This window comes from Cotesia glomerata, linkage group LG2 (assembly GCF_020080835.1).
Source record: "Cotesia glomerata isolate CgM1 linkage group LG2, MPM_Cglom_v2.3, whole genome shotgun sequence".
Lineage (NCBI taxonomy): Eukaryota > Metazoa > Arthropoda > Insecta > Hymenoptera > Braconidae > Cotesia > Cotesia glomerata.
The window spans coordinates 25,056,953-25,081,734 of record NC_058159.1 but is presented as its reverse complement, the minus strand read 5'-3'; the positions used below and the strand labels follow the sequence as shown (position 1 = coordinate 25,081,734).

Genomic DNA, 24,782 nt, shown 5'->3' with positions numbered 1-24,782 from the left:
CAAAGTTCAATTTATTTTAAGAAACAATAAATGTTAAATATTAGTTCAAATAAAGGCATTCATAATCGTAGATTCAATTTTAATGTACAAAAAGAAAATTTATACTTGATTTAATTGTCATATTTACAAACATAAGATAAGTCATAAATTTACCACAAATAAATGGATGAAACTAATGAATTAATTGTACACGGAAAAAAGAAAACTCGAAAAATTACACTTTCTAATGTAATTATTACAAATTTTATAAGAATTACATTGTAAAATGTAATATTTACATTGAAAGCTTTGAATATTAAATTAAAAAATCGAATTTAGAAAAATGTTATTTCAAACTGTAATTTTTCTAGTTTTGATTACGACGGGACCGATTTTACATTTTATATTGTAATTTTTCGAGTTTTCTTTTTTCCGTGTAAATTATATTTTTTCAACTGATAATAAACTTTATGTCAAAATTAGGTCATAAGTTCATCGCGATTTTAAAAACCAACAAAATTAATAAAGCACGTATGTTGAGGACGAAAAAATGAACTTTAATTTTAAAAAGTTATTTCCCTTTGCAGTCACTACACGTTAAATGTTAAATATTAAATCCCAGAATTTGAATCAGCTCTCGGTACAGTAGCTGGAGCGCCACGAAAGTCTATTGTTTACTAAAGAACGAGCATTAAAAATAGCGGACTGTTTTTTCAAACCTACGTGAAAAAATTAACAATTATTTTAACATATTTTTAAAAATCGTACAACGTTTGTATTTATTCAACTCATTTTTTTTTCTTTATAGGGAGAAGTAATTATCTTTATTAGTTATAAAAAAATGAAAAGAATTATTTTAACAACGGGAATATAAAGATAAATATTTGTTCTAGCGAGTAAATGTTTTAGAGTAAAAAAAATCGTAGATGAACGAAACCATCATTCAAGGAGATTACAAGCTCAGATTCTCGTGTGTAGCTTTTTGTTGTTTGTAATAAAGCTTTTTTTTAAAATCCAAAGCTGACAGACGAATTCACAAGTTGCATATAGAAGCATGTACACACGGGGTTATGTTAGTGCGCCAGTGATGTAAATTTAATGCACCTTCTATACCGCTTTCAATGAGTTTCCTTGCGATTTTTATCGTAAAATTGCGACTTGAAGGGACTAGCATAAGGAAGGAAAAAGCTTAAGTAAAAGAGAAAGATAAATAATGATAAAAGAAATAAAAAGTAAATGTTTTTTCCTGCTCGTACAAAGAGAGACTTTGTGATAAGATCGCCCTTTTCATTTTACTAGAGTAACATTTTACATTTCACGAATAATTATTAATTATTTTGATTTAAATATTTAATTTTATCGGAAATTACAAATCAAAGCGAGGAACCTTAAAAATTAATATGTGTTTACCTAGTTACGATTCATTCTATTGGATAATAAAAATTGAAATAAAATAAACTCAAATAGCGAGATTAATGTGAGTACATGTAATCATTATGTAGAAGCTCTTTTCCAATTTTCAACAAATACACTCGAGCTCGAGAATCCTATATAACGTAACATATGCATATTCACGTTGCTCTAGGCACTTATTACTTGCCTTTTGCTATATATCTTCTACATACATTTCGTCTAGTTGCTTTGTACATCTCATCTGTACATTAAGTGTACTCAGTAATGTGCCAACTATAAATTGTTGTCTATAACTTAGCAAGATCATTTAAATAATACGGAATTACTTTTTAGTTAAAACTGGAAATAATTGCTCTTAGATATTGCCAGATTTATTGTTGTAATTAATATTTATAATGGATATTATTTATTCGCGAGTAGACAAAATAAAAAAAAAATTATTCAATGCATTTTGTTAAAAAAATCTTTCAAAATTATGAGATGCTAATTACTACTTAAATATTCAAAGCTTTAATCTACACAATTTGCATTGAACAATAGTTATATAGGCTATTACACTAAAGAAAAAATAAATTGATTCAAGAAAAGAACTTTTGGAGCATAAGAGTAATTTTGAAGAGTTTAATCGTTTTTAATCAAGCAGAAAAATTCTTGAATTAAATAAAATTTATGGCCTTTATGTTAATATTAGTTAAGTCTTTATATGTAATAATTTAGCATTAATTATAATTATAATCAACATGTAATAAACTTTTTACTATAAATTTATATCATTGCACAATAAAGTGACCCTGTTATTGGCCAGAAGGCTGTTGGAACTGTAATAAATAAATAAATAAATAAATTAGTTAGTTAAAAAATTTTTCATCTTGATTGAAGAAGATAAAAATTTTCAAGATGATTTTCTTGAAACTCTTAAGAGAAGAAATAGAAATTTTATTAAAAATAAATAACTTTTTTTTTTTATTTGTATTTATTTATTTGAAAATAATTGATTGAGACATTAAAAGAGAAGTAAACGTCAAAACTTATTAGAAAGTTAAACAGCCACAAATGAATAGCTGACGACTAAATATGAAACTTAATCAACAATTGACTGAACGCTATATTTCATTTTATATTTTCTAATGAGATTTCAATTTATAACCTCAATTGAACGGGGTTTTATGGAGTCAAAAATAATAATACAATTCTTTAATTGAATAAATAAAATTAAAACCTTGATGAGGAGATTCAATTATCGATCGAACTACATAGATCCGAAAAAGTAATGAATGAAGTTTAGTATTTACGGTATAAAAAAACTATTAAATTTGTAAATGTATCTTCAAATATTAAACATGTAGGGAATGTTAAATTTACTATTCAAACATAAAAACGTAAACAATCCTTATCATCAATACGTAACGATAAGTTGAAGACATATATATTGTTATTTTCGAAAGGTATAAAAATAAAACGGTAATAATAGTTGTATCAGCTCGTAAACCTCCGAACGTAACTTTATCAATGGTTGTTATCAGTTTTGGAACAGTACTATTTTGTATAAGTATAATGGTGAAACGTTCGTAGTGCAACGCGAATGTGTACACCGAAAACCATTACTTTGGTTAAAATACGTGGCCGAAGAGAGAACTGGAAAATGAAGATATGATGAGCGTAGGATGCAATAATAATTATTCTCAAGTACTTCTTAATGTACTGGGAATTAAGTGCATAACTACCGTTATTTATCACATATAATGTCCTTATTTGACAATATACCGTTTTATTTATCGTTATTAATATACCTCATTAGACTATTGTTGAATTCTGTGAATTCTATTTCAATTCAGTCATTTATTATAGAAAATTTTAATAATTTGTTACAATTTTGTCTTGGCCTCAAATTTTTAATCTTTCAATTACGTTATAATTACTAATTCAACTTTTGAGATAAGAAAACTAACGATAGTTGATATGACACTGACATTAAGAGACATTTGATAATTTTCAGAATTAAAAAAAAAAAAATTAATTATGACAGTAAAATTTGATATGTAAATATTGTAACGAAAAATAATTGCAATTTTATGATACAGAAATTAAGAAACATCTGAAAATTTTTTGAATTTTTATAACAAATAAACTATAATGGCTTGTCTGTTTTATAAGGAAATTCGACCAAATTATCGGCAGCTATTCGGCTCAAAACTAGACTTTTTGCCTATAGCACTGCGTAGAGGTGATGTCCGACAAGACTATCTTCGTATACCGCAGGCTAATTGTGTCATGTATGATAATTCATTCTTAATTCATGGCATACGCACGCATAAAACAATTTTGTTGAAATAACAAAAGACGGGATAACTGAAAAATATGTTGTGGTAACAAATGAGTGTAGTTGGAGCAAAAAATCCATTAGGTACATTAACAAAATATTTCAAGTTGTACTAACAAACCAGTTTGTTAAATCACAAAATCAATTTGTTGCTCCTAACAAAATCATTTTGTTGCTGTCACAAAATGACTTTGTTGTTGCAACAAAATAATTTTGTTACTGTTACAAAGTGATTTTGTTGCAATAACAAAACTAATTTGTTGCCAAAATATTTTCCAAATCAGCTATATAGCTAATTATAGCGTATTTTTGAATGTATTCTTATAAAATTTACTGCAACAAATTTATTTGTTATTGCAACAAATTCTCATTGTTATTATTACAAATTCTCTTTATTACTTCAACAAATTGTCTTTGTTACTCCAACAAATTCTCTTTGTTATTTTAATAGAATAATTTTGTTATTTCAACAAAAAAAAATTGTTATACTAACTAAAGTATTTTGTCGAATCAACTTAAAGATTTTGCTGTAGTAAGAAAACTTTTTTGTTGTTATAACATATCAATAACTTGTTATAACCTAAATTTTGTTATTTTAACATATAATTTGTTATCCCTATGTTAACAAATTCATTTGTTACCATAACATATCTTAGGTTATCTTAACAAAATTTTTTTCTGCGTGCGTATCTGGAATGCACTGCCAGCTGAGACTGTGGCTGTAGATAATTTGGTTGAATTTAAAAATGCTTGCTTCAATCACTTTTTTGAACATGACAATTAACAATTGCAATCTTTATTTTGGATCGTATTTAAATATTTTTTCTTGTAGAATTATTATGACTTTAAATTAAGTTATTTGTTTGTATTAAATAATCTATTTGGATTTTATAACATTTGAAATTAAATCTAATTGTAAACCTTTAATTAGTTAAGTAATCTTGTAACCTATGTAAACCAATGTAATTTAAATATTGATGGCTTTGAGGGAGCTTAGGTTCCAGAGCCAAATAAATTTTTTATCTATCTATAATAAAAAAATAGTATATTACACACCTAGGGAAGTAAATTAAGAAATGTCTCAGATCACATGTAATTGTTGGCCGAGGCGAAGCCGAGCAGGCCTATCGGGCCTCAGCCTTATACTATCCCTGCTGAAAATATTTATCACCTCGACCGTATTGGCGCGTGGCTCGCCCAAGGCACATAAATAACTATTATGATTAGATCTGATTAAACCTGAGTTATCTTGTTCTATATATAATTTTTTATAAATTTATCAATAAGTGATTTTAGCATAAATATAAATACCAGAATTTTTCAATTAATAATTATAGATGAAAAGCTAAATTATATTCTATTTTAAATCGTCATTATTATTATTTGTAAATCAATATTAAATTAATAATACATTTTTTTCACACATATCGAAGTAATAAATTTATTATAAATTACATATAATAATTTATTTAATGAGACCTAATCATAGGCGAGGTCTAATTATATATAAGTAATTATGTATGATCATATATAATTAGGCAAAATTATTTTTTCCCGGTTGTGGAATTTTTTTACCAAATTTTGTTCGTAACAATTTAATTATTGTAAAAATTAAAAAACTATTTATTTGTTAAATAGAATTCTAAAATAACGAAGGGCAAAATAATTTCAGTATCATAATTTGATTAGTAAAAATCAATAATTTATTGATAAAATCAGCTCACCTCAATAAATCATTTATAAGTTGAATTATTCAAACACACTGCAGAGACCGATTGAAATGAAAATCTGTGACATTTTCTTATTCTACATCAGTTTTATACGTCAAATGTCTTTTTAAGTCTAGCTTTTCTTTTCAATATTTGACAGGTGACATTTTGTCTGTTCATAATTATCGTGGATCATTTATTAATCTCTTAAACTTACTGATGAATTATTTTTCAAATAAAAATTTTAGCTCCGCATTATATTTCACGTGATTTCTATAACTATTTATAATTTTAATTTCATTAATAAATTATCGATCATATTTTAAATCACACTCTTATTTGAGAAAACTTTTTAAAAATTATTTTTAATAAAATAAATCTAGAGTAAAATAAACAAAATTACTTGTGCGTCGCATCCGATTTATTTTCGTGTTACCAAAAAGAAGTACCTGCTTTAAAAATAACACTTGACACTTGACACTAATTAAAAGTAAGTTCACACAAAATTTTATTCATTTCCACTGCAATTAGTCATTGAATACAAAAGAAAAATAAATGTGTTATTTTTTAAGTTTCGTAATTAAGCGAATGTTGAATAAAACATTTATTGACACGTATTTATTTTTAATAAAAAATATATCACAACAATCTGCAGTTTGAAAGTACAAAATAAATTGTTTAGCGCAACAATAAAAGGATTACGACACGAGCGCTATTTTGTAGATGATAATTTACTAAAAGTTGGCAGTGAAGTGAGCGTCTTTGCGTGAGGTAGCATATACAGAAATCTTTAGTTCTTTAGTTCTATAACTGTAACTTAGCGGAAGTTATAGTAACTTTTAGAAGAGTTATACTCTCGAAAAATAAATTGTTTACTTGCGGATCGAAACTCGCAGTTAAGTATTTAAATATTTTTGACTGAGTCTAGACTTTTAATAATTAAGACACTGACGTTAACTGACATTATGAATTTTTTTACAATTTAATAGCAATGAAATTATTATGAAAAAAATTTGATAAAAAAAATTCCGCTTGTAAAAATTAAAAAAAAATTAATAGTGGAAATTTTTGAAAGTATTTTTTTTTCTAATTGATTTTTTGTAAAAATTAAAAGAAAATTGACAATTATCAGCTAACCTCAGCATGATTAATAATTTGATGAATTAAAAATATTTATTGATAAGGTAAATAATTATTTATTATTCATTCGTCGACGATATTAATATTCTGCGATTATTTCAAATTATTTTTTTTGTATTTATGAACTGAAATTTTTTTATAATTGTACAAGAAATATTATTTAAAAATTATAACTGGTAATGAATTTTCATCCAAAAATTTAATTATATTTAGGTTAAGATAAATTTATTATTTCTAAAATTTTCAATAATAAAATTTCATCAGATGCTTAGCGTCAGTTGGTATATAATTAATTGACGTGGACGATTGAACAATTAATCCGATAAAAAATATTAAATTAAAAATTAGGTGAGTATAATTTAGATTTATTTATTATGTTTAATTTTTATAATACCGAAATCAGCTGGCATCTGACAATTTTATTGATTTTTATTAAAAATTAATTATAAAAAAAATTTCTACTTGAAATTTTTTTAGGTTCTAGATGTGGAATTTTTTTATTAATGTTAAAAAATTAACAAATGTATTTTATTTTCAGTATTATTAATTCTTCCAATTACTCTTCAGCTATTCACAAAATTTTATTTATCGAAATCATCAAAAGTTAAGATGGTTAAACGAGCGTGTGGGTTTATTATATTCCGTCGATTTAGAGGACCTATTGAATATTTATTAATGCAGGCGTCATACGGTGAACATCATTGGACGCCTCCAAAAGGTAATCAGCTGTTCAGTAATTAGTAATCACTCATTTCCGTGTTTACATTGATTAAATTATTTCAATTTAATTATCCGTAAATTTTTCAAAGTGAATTGTTATTTTGATGGTTAAATTTTTTTAGGACATGTTGATCCGGGTGAAAATGATATGCAAACTGCATTGCGAGAGACTGAGGAAGAAGCTGGTTTCAAGAAAGAAGACCTAAATATATTTCCAGATGCTAAGCAAGAAATGAATTATAACGTGAAGGGAAAACCGAAGACTGTGATCTATTGGCTTGCAGAGCTCATCAAAGAGAACCGTGATGTAAAAATGTCTAACGAACATCAAGATTACAAGTGGTTGATTCTTGATGAAGCTTGTAAACTTTCTGGTTTTAAGGACATGGAGGAAACTTTGAGAGTTTTTGATAAATATATTCATGATAATCTTTCATAGGTTAATTAAATTAGGACATTTATATTCAGATAAAAAATATGTTATTTATTTTGTGATATAATAAAAAGGCGAGAATGAGTTTGATTTTGTCAGATCAATGGTAACAAAAATTCTACTTAAATTATTTTGAAATATTGTGAAAATGGTAATAACAATTAAAATTAAAAAAGAAAGATAGAAATTAAACTTTATAATTATTAATGTACAAATAGTATTTATAATAGGAATTACAAATATTTGATTTGAAATTAAATTTTAAAAACGTAGAAATTTTTTGATTAAAACATTTTTTTTCTAATTTATGTTGTAAAATATAGGTTTCTTTTTCAATTTAATTCATTTATTACACAACTATAAAAATGAGTTCAAAACAAATTACAGTAATATCTATTACATCTCTATTTTTTGATTGTGTAACAGCAAAAAATGTCTAAAAATTCCCAAATAATTGATTAACAGTCTTTATTTTACATTGCTTCAAAAACAGTAAAGAGAAAAAAAAATTGGGTGATATTTGAGAGTTATAGAAATAGAGTCCAATAAAACTGAAAATAAAATTTTACAATTTTATGAAAATTCAGAAAAAAAATTTTTCGTTGCTCATTTTGCCTCTTTTTATACTTCAATTTTTCATTTTTCACCTTTATTATTTTCATATTTTGTAATTAAAACATAATTTTCTTTATACGTCCTTTTGACTTTAAAAAAAATTTTCCTAAAGCCCAAAAGGCATGAAAATTATTTTATCATATGTTTCATAATTTTAAAAATTTTATAGCGAATAAATTATGGCAAAAAAAAATTGACATTTAGAAATTTAAAAAAATAAATTCGATCGTAAAGCACTCTCTGATGCTTCGCATCATGAGTCGTGCAAAAATAAAATTTTTTTAAAATAATTTTTTTTGATAAATAAAACTAAAAAATTATTAAGTGACTGCTAACTTTAATGTCATCAAAAAGGCGTATGCCTTTGAGGTACTTCTTTTGGCATTAGTACCTCAAAAAATTTTTTTTTACAGATCTTGAAATTTTGGACGATTTTGAGCTGAAAAAAAATAATTTTTGAACCTTTTTAGGCATTTGTCACGCGATTTATTTAAAAAATTAATAATTTTTACAGTATCACTAATTCCACACTTAAATAATTCCCGCTAGCGCGCAGTAACTTCAAGAACGAAACTTGTCTGCGCATAGAAAGAACTTGCGCAAAAAAAAGACAGGTTTTGTGCGTCAGCTGTTCCTTGAAGCAGTGCTGCGTTCACAGCTACGCAGACCCTCGTCAAAGTGTTTGTGTGTCGTGTACATTGTTGATCATAGCGTCGTTTCGCGTGGGTCTTATAATCATAAGCCCAACTCAGCTCGTGTATTCCTTTGTTCAATAGTGGTAAATAATTATTAATCATCGTGGTGACTGTTAAAAACGATAATTGCGAATACTGTTCAGTGTAGAGTAGAAAATAAAAGCAGCAAGTTGACGAGCGTCAATTTCCGTCATTGCGCAAAAGCATCGAGCAGTACGTGTTTTTTATGTACTTATACTCGCACTCGTGAACGTTGACGATACAGAGAATTAATATTACATACATATAACATATAATTCCTACCAGCTAACATCCGTTGGACTGTAGCGTCAACCATACACGACGTCGCTCAGCCAAGTGATATTTATTTTTTTTAGTGCTTTTGTTTTTTATTTATTTTAGTTTTTGTTTCTGTTGATTTTATTAATTTTATGGACATATATATAAGTAAATACTATTATATTAACTGGAATTGAAAACACGTAACGTAAAATAAAATTAAAATTCGAGCCTTTGCTGATATCTTGACGTCTACTGCTCTACATACATTTAAATATTAAATTAAACCTTTGGAAGACGTTGATTAATAATGGCACAACCAACGAGCAGCGCTTTGCGAGCACTTGCTATGGAGTACAAAAGTCTTCAAGAAGAGCCAGTTGAGGGTTTTCGTGTTAAACTCGTTAACGAGGACAACATGTTCGAGTGGGAAGTCGCAATATTTGGGCCTCCTGATACTCTTTATCAAGGTGGATACTTCAAGGTTAGTTTTATATATTTATTCATATATATCACATAGATTTATCCATTTTTACTAAACTTTTTTTTTTTTTTTTTTTTTTTTTTTTTTTTTTCCATTTTTTAACCTATCATTTGAATTGTTTTTTTAAACGTAAATATTGAAGTTGAATCATGAATTACGTGAAAAAATTACAAGTTTTTCTGTCACGGCTAACCTTGATCAATTATTTATTTCAACAGAATTTTATTAACAACTAAAACGTGATTAAAGTTGGCAATAATTTGAAATCAATGTTAAAATATCTTTCAAAAAATTTTATTCGGTAATTTTGATTGATTTGTGCAGAAATAATTTAATTTTTGAATATTTAGTACTTTCTGTATCATGAAACAAATTATTTTGTTTGATGCAACTGATAACTTGGGCAAGATAATTATTTTAAAAATTGCAATTTTTATTAGATTTCAAAATATCGAAACTGCTCTATTTTATTATCAGCATAATATGATAATGTTTTAACGCACTTAAATCGCACAATGTAGTTTTATGGAAAATTTATCAGAAATATTTTTTATTTCGTAGCACAAAAAATTTATTTTTTTGTTTCAAATAATGTAATAACTACTAATTTCTAGAACATTTATTAATTTTCTATGTTCATTAATCAACTATCAATAAATTGTCAGTATTGCTTTTCACATAATCAATCAACACAACACTATTCAGTTGTAAATTTTCCAGTTAAAATTAAGGACCAATTGCTTTTCAGTAATTACTTCCAGCGCAAAAATAGCTAATTAATTACTAACAATGTTCCGGGTATTGCAGAGAAATCTCAAAAAGGAAATTCGAAATTCATTTCCGTGATTACCAATTTAAGTAACAGTTTCACTAGACTCGAGCGCACAAAACTACAAAAATCAGCTTTCAGCTTTTAACAGTATTAACAAAAAAAGTAATCAATAAATTAAATGAGTCAACGTGTAATAAAATGATCAATGCTAAACCTTAGACAAGCAAGTAGAGTTCCCGCTATTTTTATCTGCGGCATGCGCAGTCTATTAATTTTTATTAAATTCTCCGTTTATTATTCTTCAAAAAAATAATATATATATTTATATATATTAATTAAATTAAGCATAAACACACTCAATTATAAACAATGAAACTTAATTAAACGAGTCAGCTTGATGAGTAAGAAAAATAAACAAAATAATTTCATGCAACACTTTCTAAACCACTTTCTGCATGGTTGAATTTAAAAATATTTATATAATATTTCAGTGCATCCCGAGCATTGGGTACAAATTTTATTTATTATTTTTTTTCAAGTTTATATTACATATTTTTTTTTTTTCATTAATTTATTCATTTGTCGTTACTCATTATTTATTATTCGTGATAAAATTATATATTATATTTAATATACACTTTATATAATATAATATTAAATAAAATAACTTTCCTCGTTTAATTCTACTTGTCCTTTCACCGAGCACCAGATGTGCGCTTAATCGTTAGTCAACTAGGAGAGAGGAAAGTTTAATACATAATACTTGTAATTTGTTAGAAACAATTAACTTAATTAATTATATTAGAAAAAAAAATATTTATTATTAATTTTTTTAAATGGCAATCAATGATTTACTTAGCTGAAGTAGGAACAAAAATTAGTCGATAATATAATGCATTGGTGTAAGTTAAGCGTGTCGTCATGTTATTAATTATTAAAACAGTCTTGCGTTAATACGTAATCGTTGACATCATTTGTTTTTATTTAAATTTATTGTTATTGTTTTTTTAAACTCACTTGGATTAATTTAATAATAAATAATAATGTATAATTGTTAGTATAGTTTGCGCTCTATATATTAATATTTTTAAAAGAGTCAATTGACATTTAAAAAATAGTACATTTGTAGTTGTTAAACTTTAGACGTTTTAGTATTACATCTAAGTACTGGAGCAAATAAAAAGTAGGTTAATTCTAGACTCAAGACTTGAGAGTCTAGAGAATGTCCCAAAGGATGGCCGGGATATTTGGGCCATGAGCAGGTCACCGATCAATATGGCAATGCTGTTCCGGTTGACGATACCGCGTGGTATTAACTAATAAAAAATAAAAATATACAAATATATCCAGATTTTACATTGATTTTAATTTATCGATAATTCCAATCAGAGTTTTAATTTTTTTACTGAATTCATTATTTTTAAGCTACAAGTTTTTTGTCAAGCTTGTAAATTTATATTTAAGATTTTTATAATGTTAGTATTAATTATAACATTATAGACAATCTACATTGTCTTTTATATAGTTTTTTAAATGAATTTTAAATATATTTAGTCTATTTTCTGCTCTTATATCATGTGGTAATTCATTATACCACTAACCTTTGGTACGTGATAGTTTTTTCAGCAGTTATTGTTTTCGTTTTTTTAATTTTGAACTGTCCTGCTCGCGTCTCATTATAAAATTCACTGAAGTCAAATTCTTCGTATAAATAGTTGGGGTAAACACGACATTTAACTTTATGAATAAATAGACATGTGTTATATTTAATTTTTTGTCTTATCGACATCCAGTTCAATGTATTCAGCATTGAGTCAATATAAGTATATTTGAGGAGTTGAGTTTCAAAAAGGTATTTTTTCATTTTTGATTAATTGAAACAAAAAATTGGTTATCTTCAATTATAAATATTTTTGTTGAACTTCTTTAATTTAGCTATAAAGTGCTATCGGTTATGAAGCTACAATTCGATTTTTATTTACACGGAAAAAAGTAAACTGTAATATTCACTCGGATTCCGGTTAATTTTTATAGTTTCAAACAGTAAAGCAGACATCGGGGTGGCAAAAATATAAATATTACACTGATAGAAAGATTTGTTTATAGTTAAAAATATTTGTTAATATTTAACAAATCATTTATTAGAGACCACTTTTTAGTCCTTAATAAATATTTCTTAGTATTTAAAAAGATTTATTAATATTTAATGAATGAATAAGGTAAAAGCCCCAATAGATGATCACGTATCAGTATATGATCACTCCACATATTTGTATATCTATATTCACAAATATAGGTATACAAATACATGGAGTGATCATATACTGGTACATGATCATCTATTGGGGCTTTTACCTTATCAGATTTATTAAATACAAACAAATTATTTTAAATACTAAGAAATATTTGTTTAATACTAAAAAGTGGTCTCTAATAAATGATTTGTTAGCTATTAACAAATATTTTTTGGTACAAATAAATCCTTCTATCAGTGTACAGAACTTAATGTAGAAAGTATAAAAGCCACAATTTATAATTTAATATCCAAAATAAGTGATTAGTAGCTGTCACTATAGTAAATAGCGACTCTTTCATATTAAAAAATTACAGTTTCAAACAGTAAAAATTGCCATTTCAATATATAGTCCATATTATGAGGACAAGGGGAACTCAGATGAAAGAGAAGGGGGTCTCGATCTGGGAGAATTTAACATTTGAAACAGTAAAAATTATACTTTTAAATATAAATTTTACCAGTCCAAGAAAGTCAATAATTACAGTTTGATTTTTAGCGTTGCGTTTAAAATTTACCATTTTGCTTTGTAAATATTGACGTTTCTTGTATTAGAAATTTACTAACGTTATTTTATACTTTTTACATATCATAAGATCATTTTTTAGGTACGAAATAATAAATATCAAAGTCTGAATTCTTAATTATTATACTTTAACATTTTAGACATTTACATAGCGAATATTACTGTTTGAAATAGTATTTTCTTCCATGTAAAGAGTAAATTGTGACGTTTAAATAGTAAATATTATAAAGTGAATAGTAAAATCACGGTTTTACTGTTTGAAATGGTAATTTTTAGCAGTTGATCATTACTTATTATAAATCGACTGTTATTTATTACAGTTTACTTTTTTTCGTGTAGAAATCTTTATAATTCTCAAAGTAATTAATATTTAAAAGTTCAAAAAACTACTCTTTTAAAATACGAAAAGATACCCTTTTGAAAATCAGCTCCTCATTTATTAACATTCAGAATTACGCGCATTGCCCTATTTCGGATTAATTGTAAGGTCTTTAAGTTATTTTCATTAATAATTAAGAACTTGAAACGAAATTTAATTTTCAGTAATTTAGCATTGAACTAACAATTGAATTTTTTATTTCAGGCACATATGAAATTCCCGCCAGATTATCCGTACAGCCCACCGAGTATTCGCTTTATGACAAAAGTCTGGCATCCAAACGTATATGAGGTGAGTGAACACGAGAATTATCGATTATACTTGTTAGTCCTATAGAGTTTTATTTTTTCATCCCCTTTTTACTTTTTAATTTTACATTATCCGCTTTCCAATCGTGCCTTTACACACTCCAATCCGTAACACATCTTTTGTGCTGGAACTACTTAGATAAATGTACACTGCTTTTCCACATTTACATTGATTTATGTCTGAAACAAAGATATAGAATGATAAGAATTGTTTTATTATAAAAAACTTTCTTAATAATTAATATAATATAAACTATAAGTTTTTTTAATTGTAGGAAATTAAGTACCTAATGTATTAATCAACTTACATTGATTTCATTTTTTTAGTCATTAAAAAAAGATTAAAGCGTATCAAGTCTGAAACTATAATTTTAAAAAATGATTCCGCTCATCATAAGTAAAAAAATTACTCATAATAAACTACTTAGTCATAGTAGTGATACTAAACACAAAAGAATTTGTCATTTCTATTGCTAATATTTCTATCGTGAAACATTTCATAGAATTACAATGATTTTATAAGAGAACAGATGATGAAATTTAAGATTCGGTTCATTTATTAGAACAATTACTTTCAAATCATTGTTTCTTATCTTAAAATTAACTTATTCAATTTTATCCGCTGATTGACAATAACTGAGTTTATTATTTAAAATTTATATCTTGGAAAAATTTTAACTAAATTTCTTATATTTTAATTGATATTCAATTTTTTTCCTAGCTGTTTATAAAATCATTGCTACAAATTTATGGAAGAAAAAAAAACGATAGTAAACAACTATCTGAATATTGGAAATTTTTTTCTTGTCTGCAGTTATTTTTAAACTTGAATTAATTTTTCCGTGTTGTAATTTATTAATTCCCGCATTTAATATTTGATAAACAAATCAATAAAAATATTTCTATTTTTGATAAAGTACTTAATTAAATATTAAATATTAAATATTAAGATTAAACGAACAGATAAGTTTTAAAATTTATTTTTTTCTTACAATTAAGTAAACAATTGAAAATGAAAATAATTTTTTATTATTACAATTATTATTGAATAAAGATAATTAAGCTGGCGAGAGTTTGTCTAGTCAGCATTAATGTATAAGAGAGAAATCAAAAGAGAATGCGCGTAGATTGCGTGCCAAGTTGAAGGCTTTTTAGAAATGAGACGAAGACTGATGTAGAAGAAAAAAAAGATGGCAATTTGCCATCCCGTATATATTCTACCTCAATCTCTCTCAATTTATATACATATACATATACTTTTTTTTATTTGTCCCTGAGAACAAAGGTCCGACGACTACGTCAAACGCGTGACGAGATCACTTTAAAAAATAAAATAAATAATTTTCAAACTTTTTCAAGTAATTACTTTTTTTTTTTTTTTTTATTTGATATCTAGTTTCATTAGATTGGTATAACAAATGTAATGTAATATAAGATTTAGTTCGAGTGAGATTAAATCGTGAATGAGAGCTTGGGTACACCTTGGCCTACTTAGCTTGCAACAGTCGAGGATGCAGCAACCACTAGAGTGTATACACTGTATACTATAGAGTTTTGCATTATCGAATTAAATTATGTCTAATACAAACTCTTTGATCATTAATTTATCTTTATTGCGTTTTAAAATTGAATTTTTTCTTTTAAAATTATCTTTTATCAGAAAAACATTTTTATTTTTATTTTTTTCCAACTACAAAGTACTGTATGATAATAAATAGTAGTATTAAATATTATTATTCAATTTTAATAATTTTTTTTTTTTACAGAATGGAGACTTGTGTATTTCTATTTTACATCCACCAGTCGATGATCCACAAAGTGGAGAATTACCATGTGAAAGGTGGAATCCAACTCAGAATGTCAGGTAATTATTAGTAAATTATTGTTATTATTGTCATTGTTATTTTTGTTAAAAGAAATTGCGTTTTTTTTTTTACTATCACTTGTGAAAAAAAAAAAAAAAAAAGTTTCCTTTTTTATATGTGGAGATAATTTAAATTTATAACAGTAAATATATTTATAAAAGAGGTCAATGTTTTAAACAAATATTAATAAAATATATTTTCTTAAAATATCATATTATTTTTAAGCAAAATAAATAAAATTTTTTTTTTAATTGAAATTAAAAAAAAAAAATTTCAGTCATTATATTTAAAAAAAAAACTTTTTTTTATAAATACTAATTATTTAAAATATTTTTCAGAACAATACTGTTGTCAGTGATATCACTTTTGAATGAACCAAACACATACAGTCCAGCAAATGTTGATGCTTCGGTAATGTACAGACGTTGGCGTGATTCCAAGGGTCGAGACAAAGAATATGAAAATATTATCAGGTAATTACGATATTGAAATTTAAACAAACTAAGATTTATCTTTATAAAAAAAAAAAAAGTAACAAGATATATTTATGTATTTATTAATATTTATAATGAAAATTACAGGAAACAAGCGCAGGCAGCTAAAGTGGAAGCCGAAAAAGAAGGTATTGTAGTTCCGCTCACACTTGAAGATTATTGCATAAAAACCCGCGCAAGGCCAGCAGAGCAGCCCTTAGATATGACAGACTTTTATGATGATGAGTATGAGTTGGATGATGATGACGACGAGGAACACAGCGCTGGTGAATACGGAGACGATGATGATAGTGGCAATGGCGAATCGTGATCTATTTTATAAGTTATTTTAACGATAATTATACTTACAATATAAATAACGATAATAACAATAATAATAATTCTATAAACGGTTTATAAGCCATTATTATTATTGGATTCGTGTATAGATTGATTAATTGAACACACGGGCTTCTTAATAATTAAATAAAATGTGATTTATGCTCGTCGCTACAACACTTGTGATTATTCAATCAATTACATGAAAATCGGCTCAATTCAAACGTCAAATTCTTATATCAACTATTTGATTTAGAGCCTAATTATATTTATGATGAAAAAAAAAAAATGATTAAATTAAATGATCTCGTGTGTATAAAATACTTGCGAATCTAACGAATATTTTGTCATTTTGCTAGAAAAATTAATTCGTATTTTAATGATTATTGATAAGTAACACCGATAATAATTAATATAGTTGAGAAAAAAATAATTATAATTTTTTTTTCCTTTTTGAAGGGTTTAGGTTGGTAGGCAATTCATTCGATGCTATTATTATTATTGTCAAAGATAGAAATCGATTTTTAGAATAATTATTTAACTTGAAACATCACTTGATACATTATTTAATAATTATAAATATATAAACATATATTAATAATTAATAATAATAAATAGGAGCGTTCTGCTTGCTATAATGTATCTGGTATTAATATTTAATTATTTAATTCAAATTATTAGTCAAATAAAATAATTCAAATTTTGAATTGTTTGTATAAATCACCAGTGAAATTTTAATTTTACATTCTATAAATTTACCTAAAATTATTTTTATTTTTTTTTTTTAAGTTATATTTCAATAAAAAATCAACAATAATAATGATTTTTAACAATAGATATTAGACATTATAATAAAAATTGGAAATTATTACGTTTTTTATTTTAATATAAAATTTTCTTGTGTCCTCTCTACTCATTTACTGTTATACATATATAATGTATTTTATAACTTTTATTTCATTGACAAACACTGGTGTATTGCATACTTTAAATAATCAATTTTTATTGAAAAAAAATTTTTTCTCTTGTTTTATTCAACAAATAAAAATATTTTCTGCAATCAGTAATTGAATTTAGTAACTGCAAGGAATAATATGGGGCATTACATGCCAAATCGATCACTTTTGACCCCGACAACCCTTTTCGATTTTTCTGAAATTTTTGCATCGTTCTCTACCCTATTAAAAACAATTTTCAGAATTTTTTCAAATTTTTTTATCTAACTAAAAAAAAAAGTTACGAGTTATTTAAAAAAGATAGCTTTTTTGTGTTAAATAACCGTAACTTTTTTGAAAATTAACTTATTGGGATTTTTTTTTTTTTGAAATTTTTGTTTATAAAAGCACTTTTTAGAAAAAAAAAAAATAAAAACAATATTTGGGATTTATATTCAACGTTTTTTTTTGAGACTTTTGGAAAAAAAACGAAAATTTCGGGATGATTGTCATTTTTGATTTTTTTTTTTTTGTAAGAAACCAGTATTTTCTGCGAATTTCTTGAAATTTTCAAGGTGGAATTTTTTTTCTTACTATTTTTTTTTAGAAATAAAAAAAAATTTTTTAAATGTTTGTTTTTCGTTATAAGGTAAAAGCCCCAATATATGATCATGTACCAGTATATGATCACTCCATGTATTTGTATACCTATACCTTACCACTCTGAAAATTTTTCAGCAGATTTAGAAAACTTTAAAATCCGAGAAAAAAAAAATTAAAAATTAAAAGTGACAAACATCGATAAGATTTGATTAGGGTAAAGAAAGATAAAAAAATTTCAGAAAAATCGAAAAGGTTCGGGGTCAAAAGTGGTCGATTTGACATGGAATGCCCCAAATATATTCCACGTGAATTAATATCAATAATATCGCATAACCAGTTGATGGTTAAGATTAAATAAAATTATACATTTCAGATTTGGATTCAACGTTGAAATAATTAAAAATAAAATTTTAACATTTCGCTTTAATCTGGCAAGCTCACATTAATTTAAAAATTATTAAATTCAAACAATGTACCACGGGGTTATGTATTGATTGAAATATAATTTTGTAAATAGACAACTTATAATAATAATCGAAGTATAAATATTTACATTTTTACTTATTACTTCTTCGATTGCACTAACTGGACCTTTAATTTGCCTCAACCTTATTCCAATAATGATGATACTACTGGTTTAGGTAGTCTTTTACAATTTAGATCATCCTTAAAAAATTAAGAAAATTTTAATTAAGTATATTTATCAAAAAAATAATTATAAATACACATACTCTTTTACAAAGATGATGAATTTCAATTCCATCATTGATATTCTCTTCTTTCGGTAGTTCTTCAGAAAATGTTGTTAATTCAATTTCTGAATTACTTAATTCCTTTTTATTATTTTCAGTGATTCCCAAAGGACTTGTCTGCAAAAATTAAAAAATCTTAATTAAATTAATTGGTATAAAATTATTTAATAATTGTAAAAACTGAAGTTAATAATCACGCAGCACAAAAGCACAAGGCAAAATTGTCGAATCATTCTTGGAGTTTTTAATAAAAATAAAAAATTAAAATTGATTAGAACAAGCTCTAAGGTGACTGAGTGTAAATTTTAGCCTTTGCTTATTTATATAAACTTCCCTTCTTTGAATTTATAGAAAAGTTTAATAAAAACTAAGTAATAAATTTTTTTGCTCGACAGGCAGAAAGCGTCAACTTTCGGTCCGCTGCGCTAAACGAAGTTGCCCCTTTCTGCCTTCGTCGAGCAAAAAAATAGTATACACGGGAAGTAAATAAGAAAGCTTCAGATCACATGTTTGTTGGCCGAGGCGAAGCCGTGACATTTCTTACTTTATTTCCCTAAGTGTGTAATATACTATTCCTAAAATCATTAAAGTTATCTATATCGCTGCGGAAGAACTTTCAATCTTTTAAAATTTTAATTTTTTAACGTAGATTAATCAAGGACAAATTTTCAATATCATGAGAGTAGTTGTCAAGATCCTAACATAAATTTTAATAAATATACATAAGTTTAATACATTTTTAAATAATTCATCGTCTAACTTTTAGACCATTAGTTAAATTGATTATTTATTATCAGCTAGGTTTTTTTTTTTTATTAAATCTCATCGATTTTATTATAAATTAAATATTAAAAATATGAGGAAGATTTGAGACAAATTTAAAAAAAAAAAAAAAATACAACAAAATAAATTTACTTGATTTATTTTTATAATTTATTTCTTATCACATAAATATACTATCTAACTAACAGAATATTTATTCACGAAAAAATAAGTTATCAAAAAAAGTTATATACAATTAAAATTCTTTCCAAATATCAATTAGTTAAAAAAAAATGCTTACAATAATTATAATTATAAGGTAAAAGACCCAGTTATTGACACTGGCCTAGTTATTGACACTTGCAATTTTATTTTAATTAAAAAAAAACAAATCAACTCTAATAAATTTAATAATATAATTTTTTAATTATAAATTTTAAGATAATTGATTTTTTGAGAACATTTTATTCTTTTAATTAGAATAAAATTGCAAGTGTCAATAACTGAGTCTTTTACCTTAATCAACATTTCGGAATACCAATCAATAAATGATTTTTCGGAGTACAAGTATCCGGTACTAATTTAAACAAATAAACATTATAATCAAACTCTTGAGCTTGTAGCTTTCTATCAGTGTCAATAATCTTCATACACTCGTAACCCTGTTGAGTCTTGGCATTTTTATCATCGTGAGTCTGGTCAGCAGCGTGACCAACGATCAAATAGTCTCTAAGATTGATATTATTCTTAAAAAGATTACTTCGCGGATAAGTAATATGATGACAATCTTGTATCGATCCATAGCAGCACGGACAGCTCACAAAAATAGCTTTACTCCTTATGCAATGTTGGATCACCAGATCGGTAGCAACACCGCAGGCGTGTAACGACGTTCCGATATCAAAATCTCCTTGAAAATAATCCAAGTTACACTGATAAAATTTAACATTACCCAGCTTGAGTTTATCAACTCGTTCTCGTGATCGGTTTAAAGACTCTTCCTTATTCTCCAGCAAAATAACTGTACAATTTGGCAACAAGTACGCAATAAGAATCCCCAAATGGCCACTTCCAGAACAAAAATCAACAATTACATCTCCGGGTCGGGCAAATTTCATCACAGGCTTACATAAGTTCTCAAGCTGCTGAAATTTTCTCTTCAATCGCACCTGCGGTAACGATCCACCTTCAGGCGTTGCTTCGTAGGGAATTTTTTCCCAATCAATATTTATGGTTTCGTTTATTCCATAAACTCCATCGTCGTTCGGATCACCACTATTGATTTTAATATCAATCTCCATACTTCTGACCATCTCTAGCGATTTTTCAATATCATCCTGCCGAGTGTAGACTCTACCGCGTGGCTTGTAACGTTTCGCATCGTTTTTATGGAGACTGTAGTCTGAAACAACAGGCAAGGAGTAATTTTTACGACAAATATTCGATTCTAATTCTAGTAAATTCAAGCATTCCATCAATTGCTCGCTGCACATTCGCTTGTACCACTTAGCCGTCAATGGTAATAATTTCAGTACATCGTCTTTAGACAGTAAATGTATAAAAATATGAATACAAACAAATATTATAATATCTGCCAAAGTCATAAAAGAACCTTCGGCATAAACATGCTCCAGTATTAAATTATCATCGTGTTTTACTTGATTAGCAAATTTTTTTGACATTGTATACTTGTTTATGTTATGCAGACGCACTGGTTGCGACATGTGTACCTCGAATCTCGCTACATCAACTGGCAATTCGGTTAAATTATCAATATCTTCGTTGCTTAAATACTTGAGCGTTGATATCAATTCAATCTCACAGTACCTTGTCCAAGTACTCGCTTCGGCGGGAGCAAGCAGACATGATTCCTTGAAGCCCAATAAATTTCTATAGTCCGGATTAATGTTCATGTCAATATTTTCTATCGATGACAGTTTTATTATTTGCCTCAGACAGGCACAAAATCCCGCGATTATGTTCGATGAGTTGTAGATAAAATTTGGCAGCTGACATGATTTAGCCTCGTACGGCATCTCGCAGTTATCTATCACGCTGTATTGATATTCTGATACATCAATCGTGTATTCACGAGCATTAGATTTGTTTTCACTCTGTACTAGTGTTATCTTCAATGAAGAGTTCCTATATTTTATTGTCAGTAATGCTATTATTGTTTCGATTGGTGCCTTACATACGTCGGCGAGAGAAAATATTTCTAAAAATATTTCCATTTTTTAAAAATTATTATATAACTAATTCAAATATTTTTAAACACTAGCACGTAATTGTTTGGCTACTTTACGGATTATCCTTTTTCTCAGGATATTTTCACGCCAAAATACAATTACGCATGACAAAAACGATAGAACAAACATAACACCTTGGAATTTTAAAAATTCACGTTCTTCCAACCAGGCAACTCTGTCGCAACTGAAATTATAAAATATAATTTATAATTTAGTAGTGAAAGAAAAATTAAATTTTTGCTACTTTATGGGCCAGTTTTTCAATCCAGGATAATATGTTATCTAATGATAAAATATATCTATATATTTCATATATATATTATATATTATATATATTTCATACATATACAAAATATTAAAAAATAATTTATAAAAAACTTGATATTTAAGTCGTATTAATAGACTCATTGATAATTAAAAAAAAAACATAAATAACAGTTTAATTTGATAACCAAAAAAAAAAAATTAAAATAATTATAAACATTTTTTAAAAATTAAATTTAAAAGATTTCGGTACAATTATTTACTTTGAAAATTTTCGGACAAATAAATAATAGTTATTCATACGATAATCGTATGATTTAAAAAAAAATAATCATCCGAAAGTAGGATGAATAGACATTTCCTATATATAAATATACTGGCAATAATAATTTTATCCTGGATAAATTTTTATCTCGGCTTGAAAAACTGACCCTATATGTTGTTCAAATTTAACGATACTAAAGTTAGCTAACAACTGCCAATTTTTAAAATTTTTTTAGAATTTTATGGCAATTAAATTATTATAAAAAAAATTTAATTAAAAAGTTCCACATGTGAAAATTAATAAAAATTAAAAGTGAAAAATTATAGAAGCATTTTTTTGTTGTTATTGATTTGTTAAAAAAATTTTTTTAGTTGGCAACTGACGGCTAACTTCAGTATCATATTAATTACAGTAAAAAAAAAAAATGTTTTTAGTTTTTACATGTAGAATTTTTTTATTAAATTTTTTTCATGATAATTTCATTAAAAAAATAAGTTATTGTCAGATTCTGCGGCAGTTACACATCTTTACTCCAAATTACTCAACTCTGCGACATACTGTACTCAATAAAAATAATCGAAAAACTTAAAAAAAAAGACAACTTTACTCAATTCATTCATTACTCTATGCTAACTTTATTCAACGCTAAGTTTACTCAGTTCCAATTGTATTTCATGAAATCTTTATTCAATGGTATTTTATAAGTGATGGCGCACTTTTAAACATCTCTATTCAATTATTTTTTGTTCAATAATATGTTTACTTTAAATAAGTTAAAAAAAAAAACTTTAATTAATAATTTTATTCTTAAAAAATAAAATTCTATTGTTTTACAAACTTTATTCAATGTCAACTTTACTCAATTACATATAATTTATATATCTATGTATAGTAAAAAATTTTTTTTTTAATTTATTAAATTATTTTATTGGAGTACAGATTGCACAGAGCTGAGAAATTTTGAGTACAGTTTTGTTTTTGCCGAATAAAATATTATTAAATAAAAAAATATTGAATAGAGATTTTTAAAAGCGCGCTATCACTTATAAAATACTATTGAGTAAAGATTTCATTAAATAAAGTTGGAACTGAGTAAACTTAGCGTTGAGTAGTGAATGAATTGAATAAAGTTTTTTTTTTTTTGAAAGTTATTCAATTTTTTATGTTGAGTAAAGTATGTCGCCGAGTTGAGTAATTTGGAGTAAAGATGTGTAACTGCCGATTCTGCTTTGACTTAATTTGTTTAAAAAATGATACTGAAATTGAGAGACATCGAATAATACTTTTTAAAAATTTTTTAATCAATAAATTGTAGCAAGAAAAATTTATTTAAAAAATTTTATATTTAGAAGCTCTAGAAAATAAATTAAATACTATTTTTTATAAATAATTTTCTACTCAAGAAAAATCAAAGAATTATCAATTATCGGTCAATTTTAAGGTCATTAATAAAATTAAATTTAGATATTAAATAAAATAAATTAAAGTACCTTCTAGTGACAGTTTCACCAGTTTTACATCTCAATATTTCCTTGTAACGTGAATGAATACAAACACCAATACTTTTACTCGCGATTTCAAACGCTGTGCAAGGATGACACTCTGTTATTATTTCGTAGTCTCCATTTGTCGTACACGTTGCATTGTGCTCCAAATTTTCAATATAAGGTTTATTACTTGTACTATCTGTCCATTGGCTCTCAACTATTAAAACAAGAACTGTCAATCTGTAATATAAAATGAAATTAATTTACTTATTAATTATAATTATTATAAATTAATTTGTGGGTTGAAAATTTAATAAAAGTATAACCTACAATTTTAAATAACATAATATTTATTGTGATAAATAATTATATATTTACCCGCCTAATAGTGTAACAGCAAGTAACATACGTTTCTTTGTACACGACTCAATCATTTCGGATATTAATTATTTTTTAGATCAATTAAATTATTTAATAACATGTGGATTCTTTTATATTAGATCGTAGTCTCTTAATTTTCATTTTATGTTGGTATAATTATTTTTTTTTTATTTTATTGGTCACAACATATGTGATGAAATTACGCGGGAAATTTAAAATTCAAATTTTTCTAATTTTAAAGTAGAAATTTATGAAGGTCAAATTTATGTAAAAAAAAAATTTTTTTTTAATATAAAAAATTTGTTTTTTAAGATCAATATTTTAAAATAATTAACTTAATAA

At 25.8% G+C, this 24,782-nt stretch overlaps 4 protein-coding genes and 1 long non-coding RNA gene across 7 annotated transcripts; 2 read left to right on the top strand and 3 right to left on the bottom strand.

Moving 5' to 3' along the window:
• The first annotated feature begins 6,228 nt into the window (after positions 1 to 6,228).
• Positions 6,229 to 7,799, top strand: LOC123260000 (bis(5'-nucleosyl)-tetraphosphatase [asymmetrical]). Of its 3 annotated transcripts, none has more exons than XM_044720889.1 (3): positions 6,229 to 6,316; positions 7,100 to 7,279; positions 7,404 to 7,799. In XM_044720889.1, exons 2-3 carry the CDS (start codon positions 7,171 to 7,173, stop codon positions 7,718 to 7,720), a joined length of 426 nt encoding a protein of 141 aa, XP_044576824.1. In that variant the 5' UTR covers positions 6,229 to 6,316; positions 7,100 to 7,170; the 3' UTR covers positions 7,721 to 7,799. The 3 variants fall into 3 exon arrangements, with proteins under 3 accessions (XP_044576824.1, XP_044576823.1, XP_044576825.1); XM_044720888.1 differs by lacking the exon at positions 6,229 to 6,316 and adding an exon at positions 6,826 to 6,909; XM_044720890.1 differs by lacking the exon at positions 6,229 to 6,316 and adding an exon at positions 6,840 to 6,909 and having other exon boundaries at positions 7,129 to 7,279.
• A 1,168-nt stretch (positions 7,800 to 8,967) lies between these two features.
• On the top strand, positions 8,968 to 16,919 carry LOC123259998 (ubiquitin-conjugating enzyme E2 R2). The gene is made up of 5 exons (XM_044720887.1): positions 8,968 to 9,787; positions 13,962 to 14,048; positions 15,832 to 15,929; positions 16,269 to 16,403; positions 16,512 to 16,919. Exons 1-5 carry the CDS (start codon positions 9,614 to 9,616, stop codon positions 16,732 to 16,734), a joined length of 717 nt encoding a protein of 238 aa, XP_044576822.1. The 5' UTR covers positions 8,968 to 9,613; the 3' UTR covers positions 16,735 to 16,919.
• On the bottom strand, positions 14,045 to 19,431 carry LOC123259999. Its single transcript, XR_006508363.1, has 3 exons — positions 19,012 to 19,431; positions 18,834 to 18,946; positions 14,045 to 14,245 (listed from the first exon to the last, which is right to left on the bottom strand). It is a non-coding gene; the product is annotated as an uncharacterized LOC123259999 (long non-coding RNA).
• An 834-nt stretch (positions 19,432 to 20,265) lies between these two features.
• LOC123259087 (glutathione S-transferase C-terminal domain-containing protein homolog) lies at positions 20,266 to 22,028 on the bottom strand. The gene has a single exon (XM_044719353.1). The coding sequence runs from the start codon at positions 22,026 to 22,028 to the stop codon at positions 20,316 to 20,318; it is 1,713 nt and encodes a 570-aa protein (XP_044575288.1). The 3' UTR covers positions 20,266 to 20,315.
• An 8-nt stretch (positions 22,029 to 22,036) lies between these two features.
• On the bottom strand, positions 22,037 to 24,575 carry LOC123259088. Its single transcript, XM_044719354.1, has 3 exons — positions 24,438 to 24,575; positions 24,063 to 24,299; positions 22,037 to 22,227 (listed from the first exon to the last, which is right to left on the bottom strand). The coding sequence occupies exons 1-3, from the start codon at positions 24,491 to 24,493 to the stop codon at positions 22,065 to 22,067; spliced, it is 456 nt and encodes a 151-aa protein (XP_044575289.1). The 5' UTR covers positions 24,494 to 24,575; the 3' UTR covers positions 22,037 to 22,064.
• Positions 24,576 to 24,782: the final 207 nt, after the last annotated feature.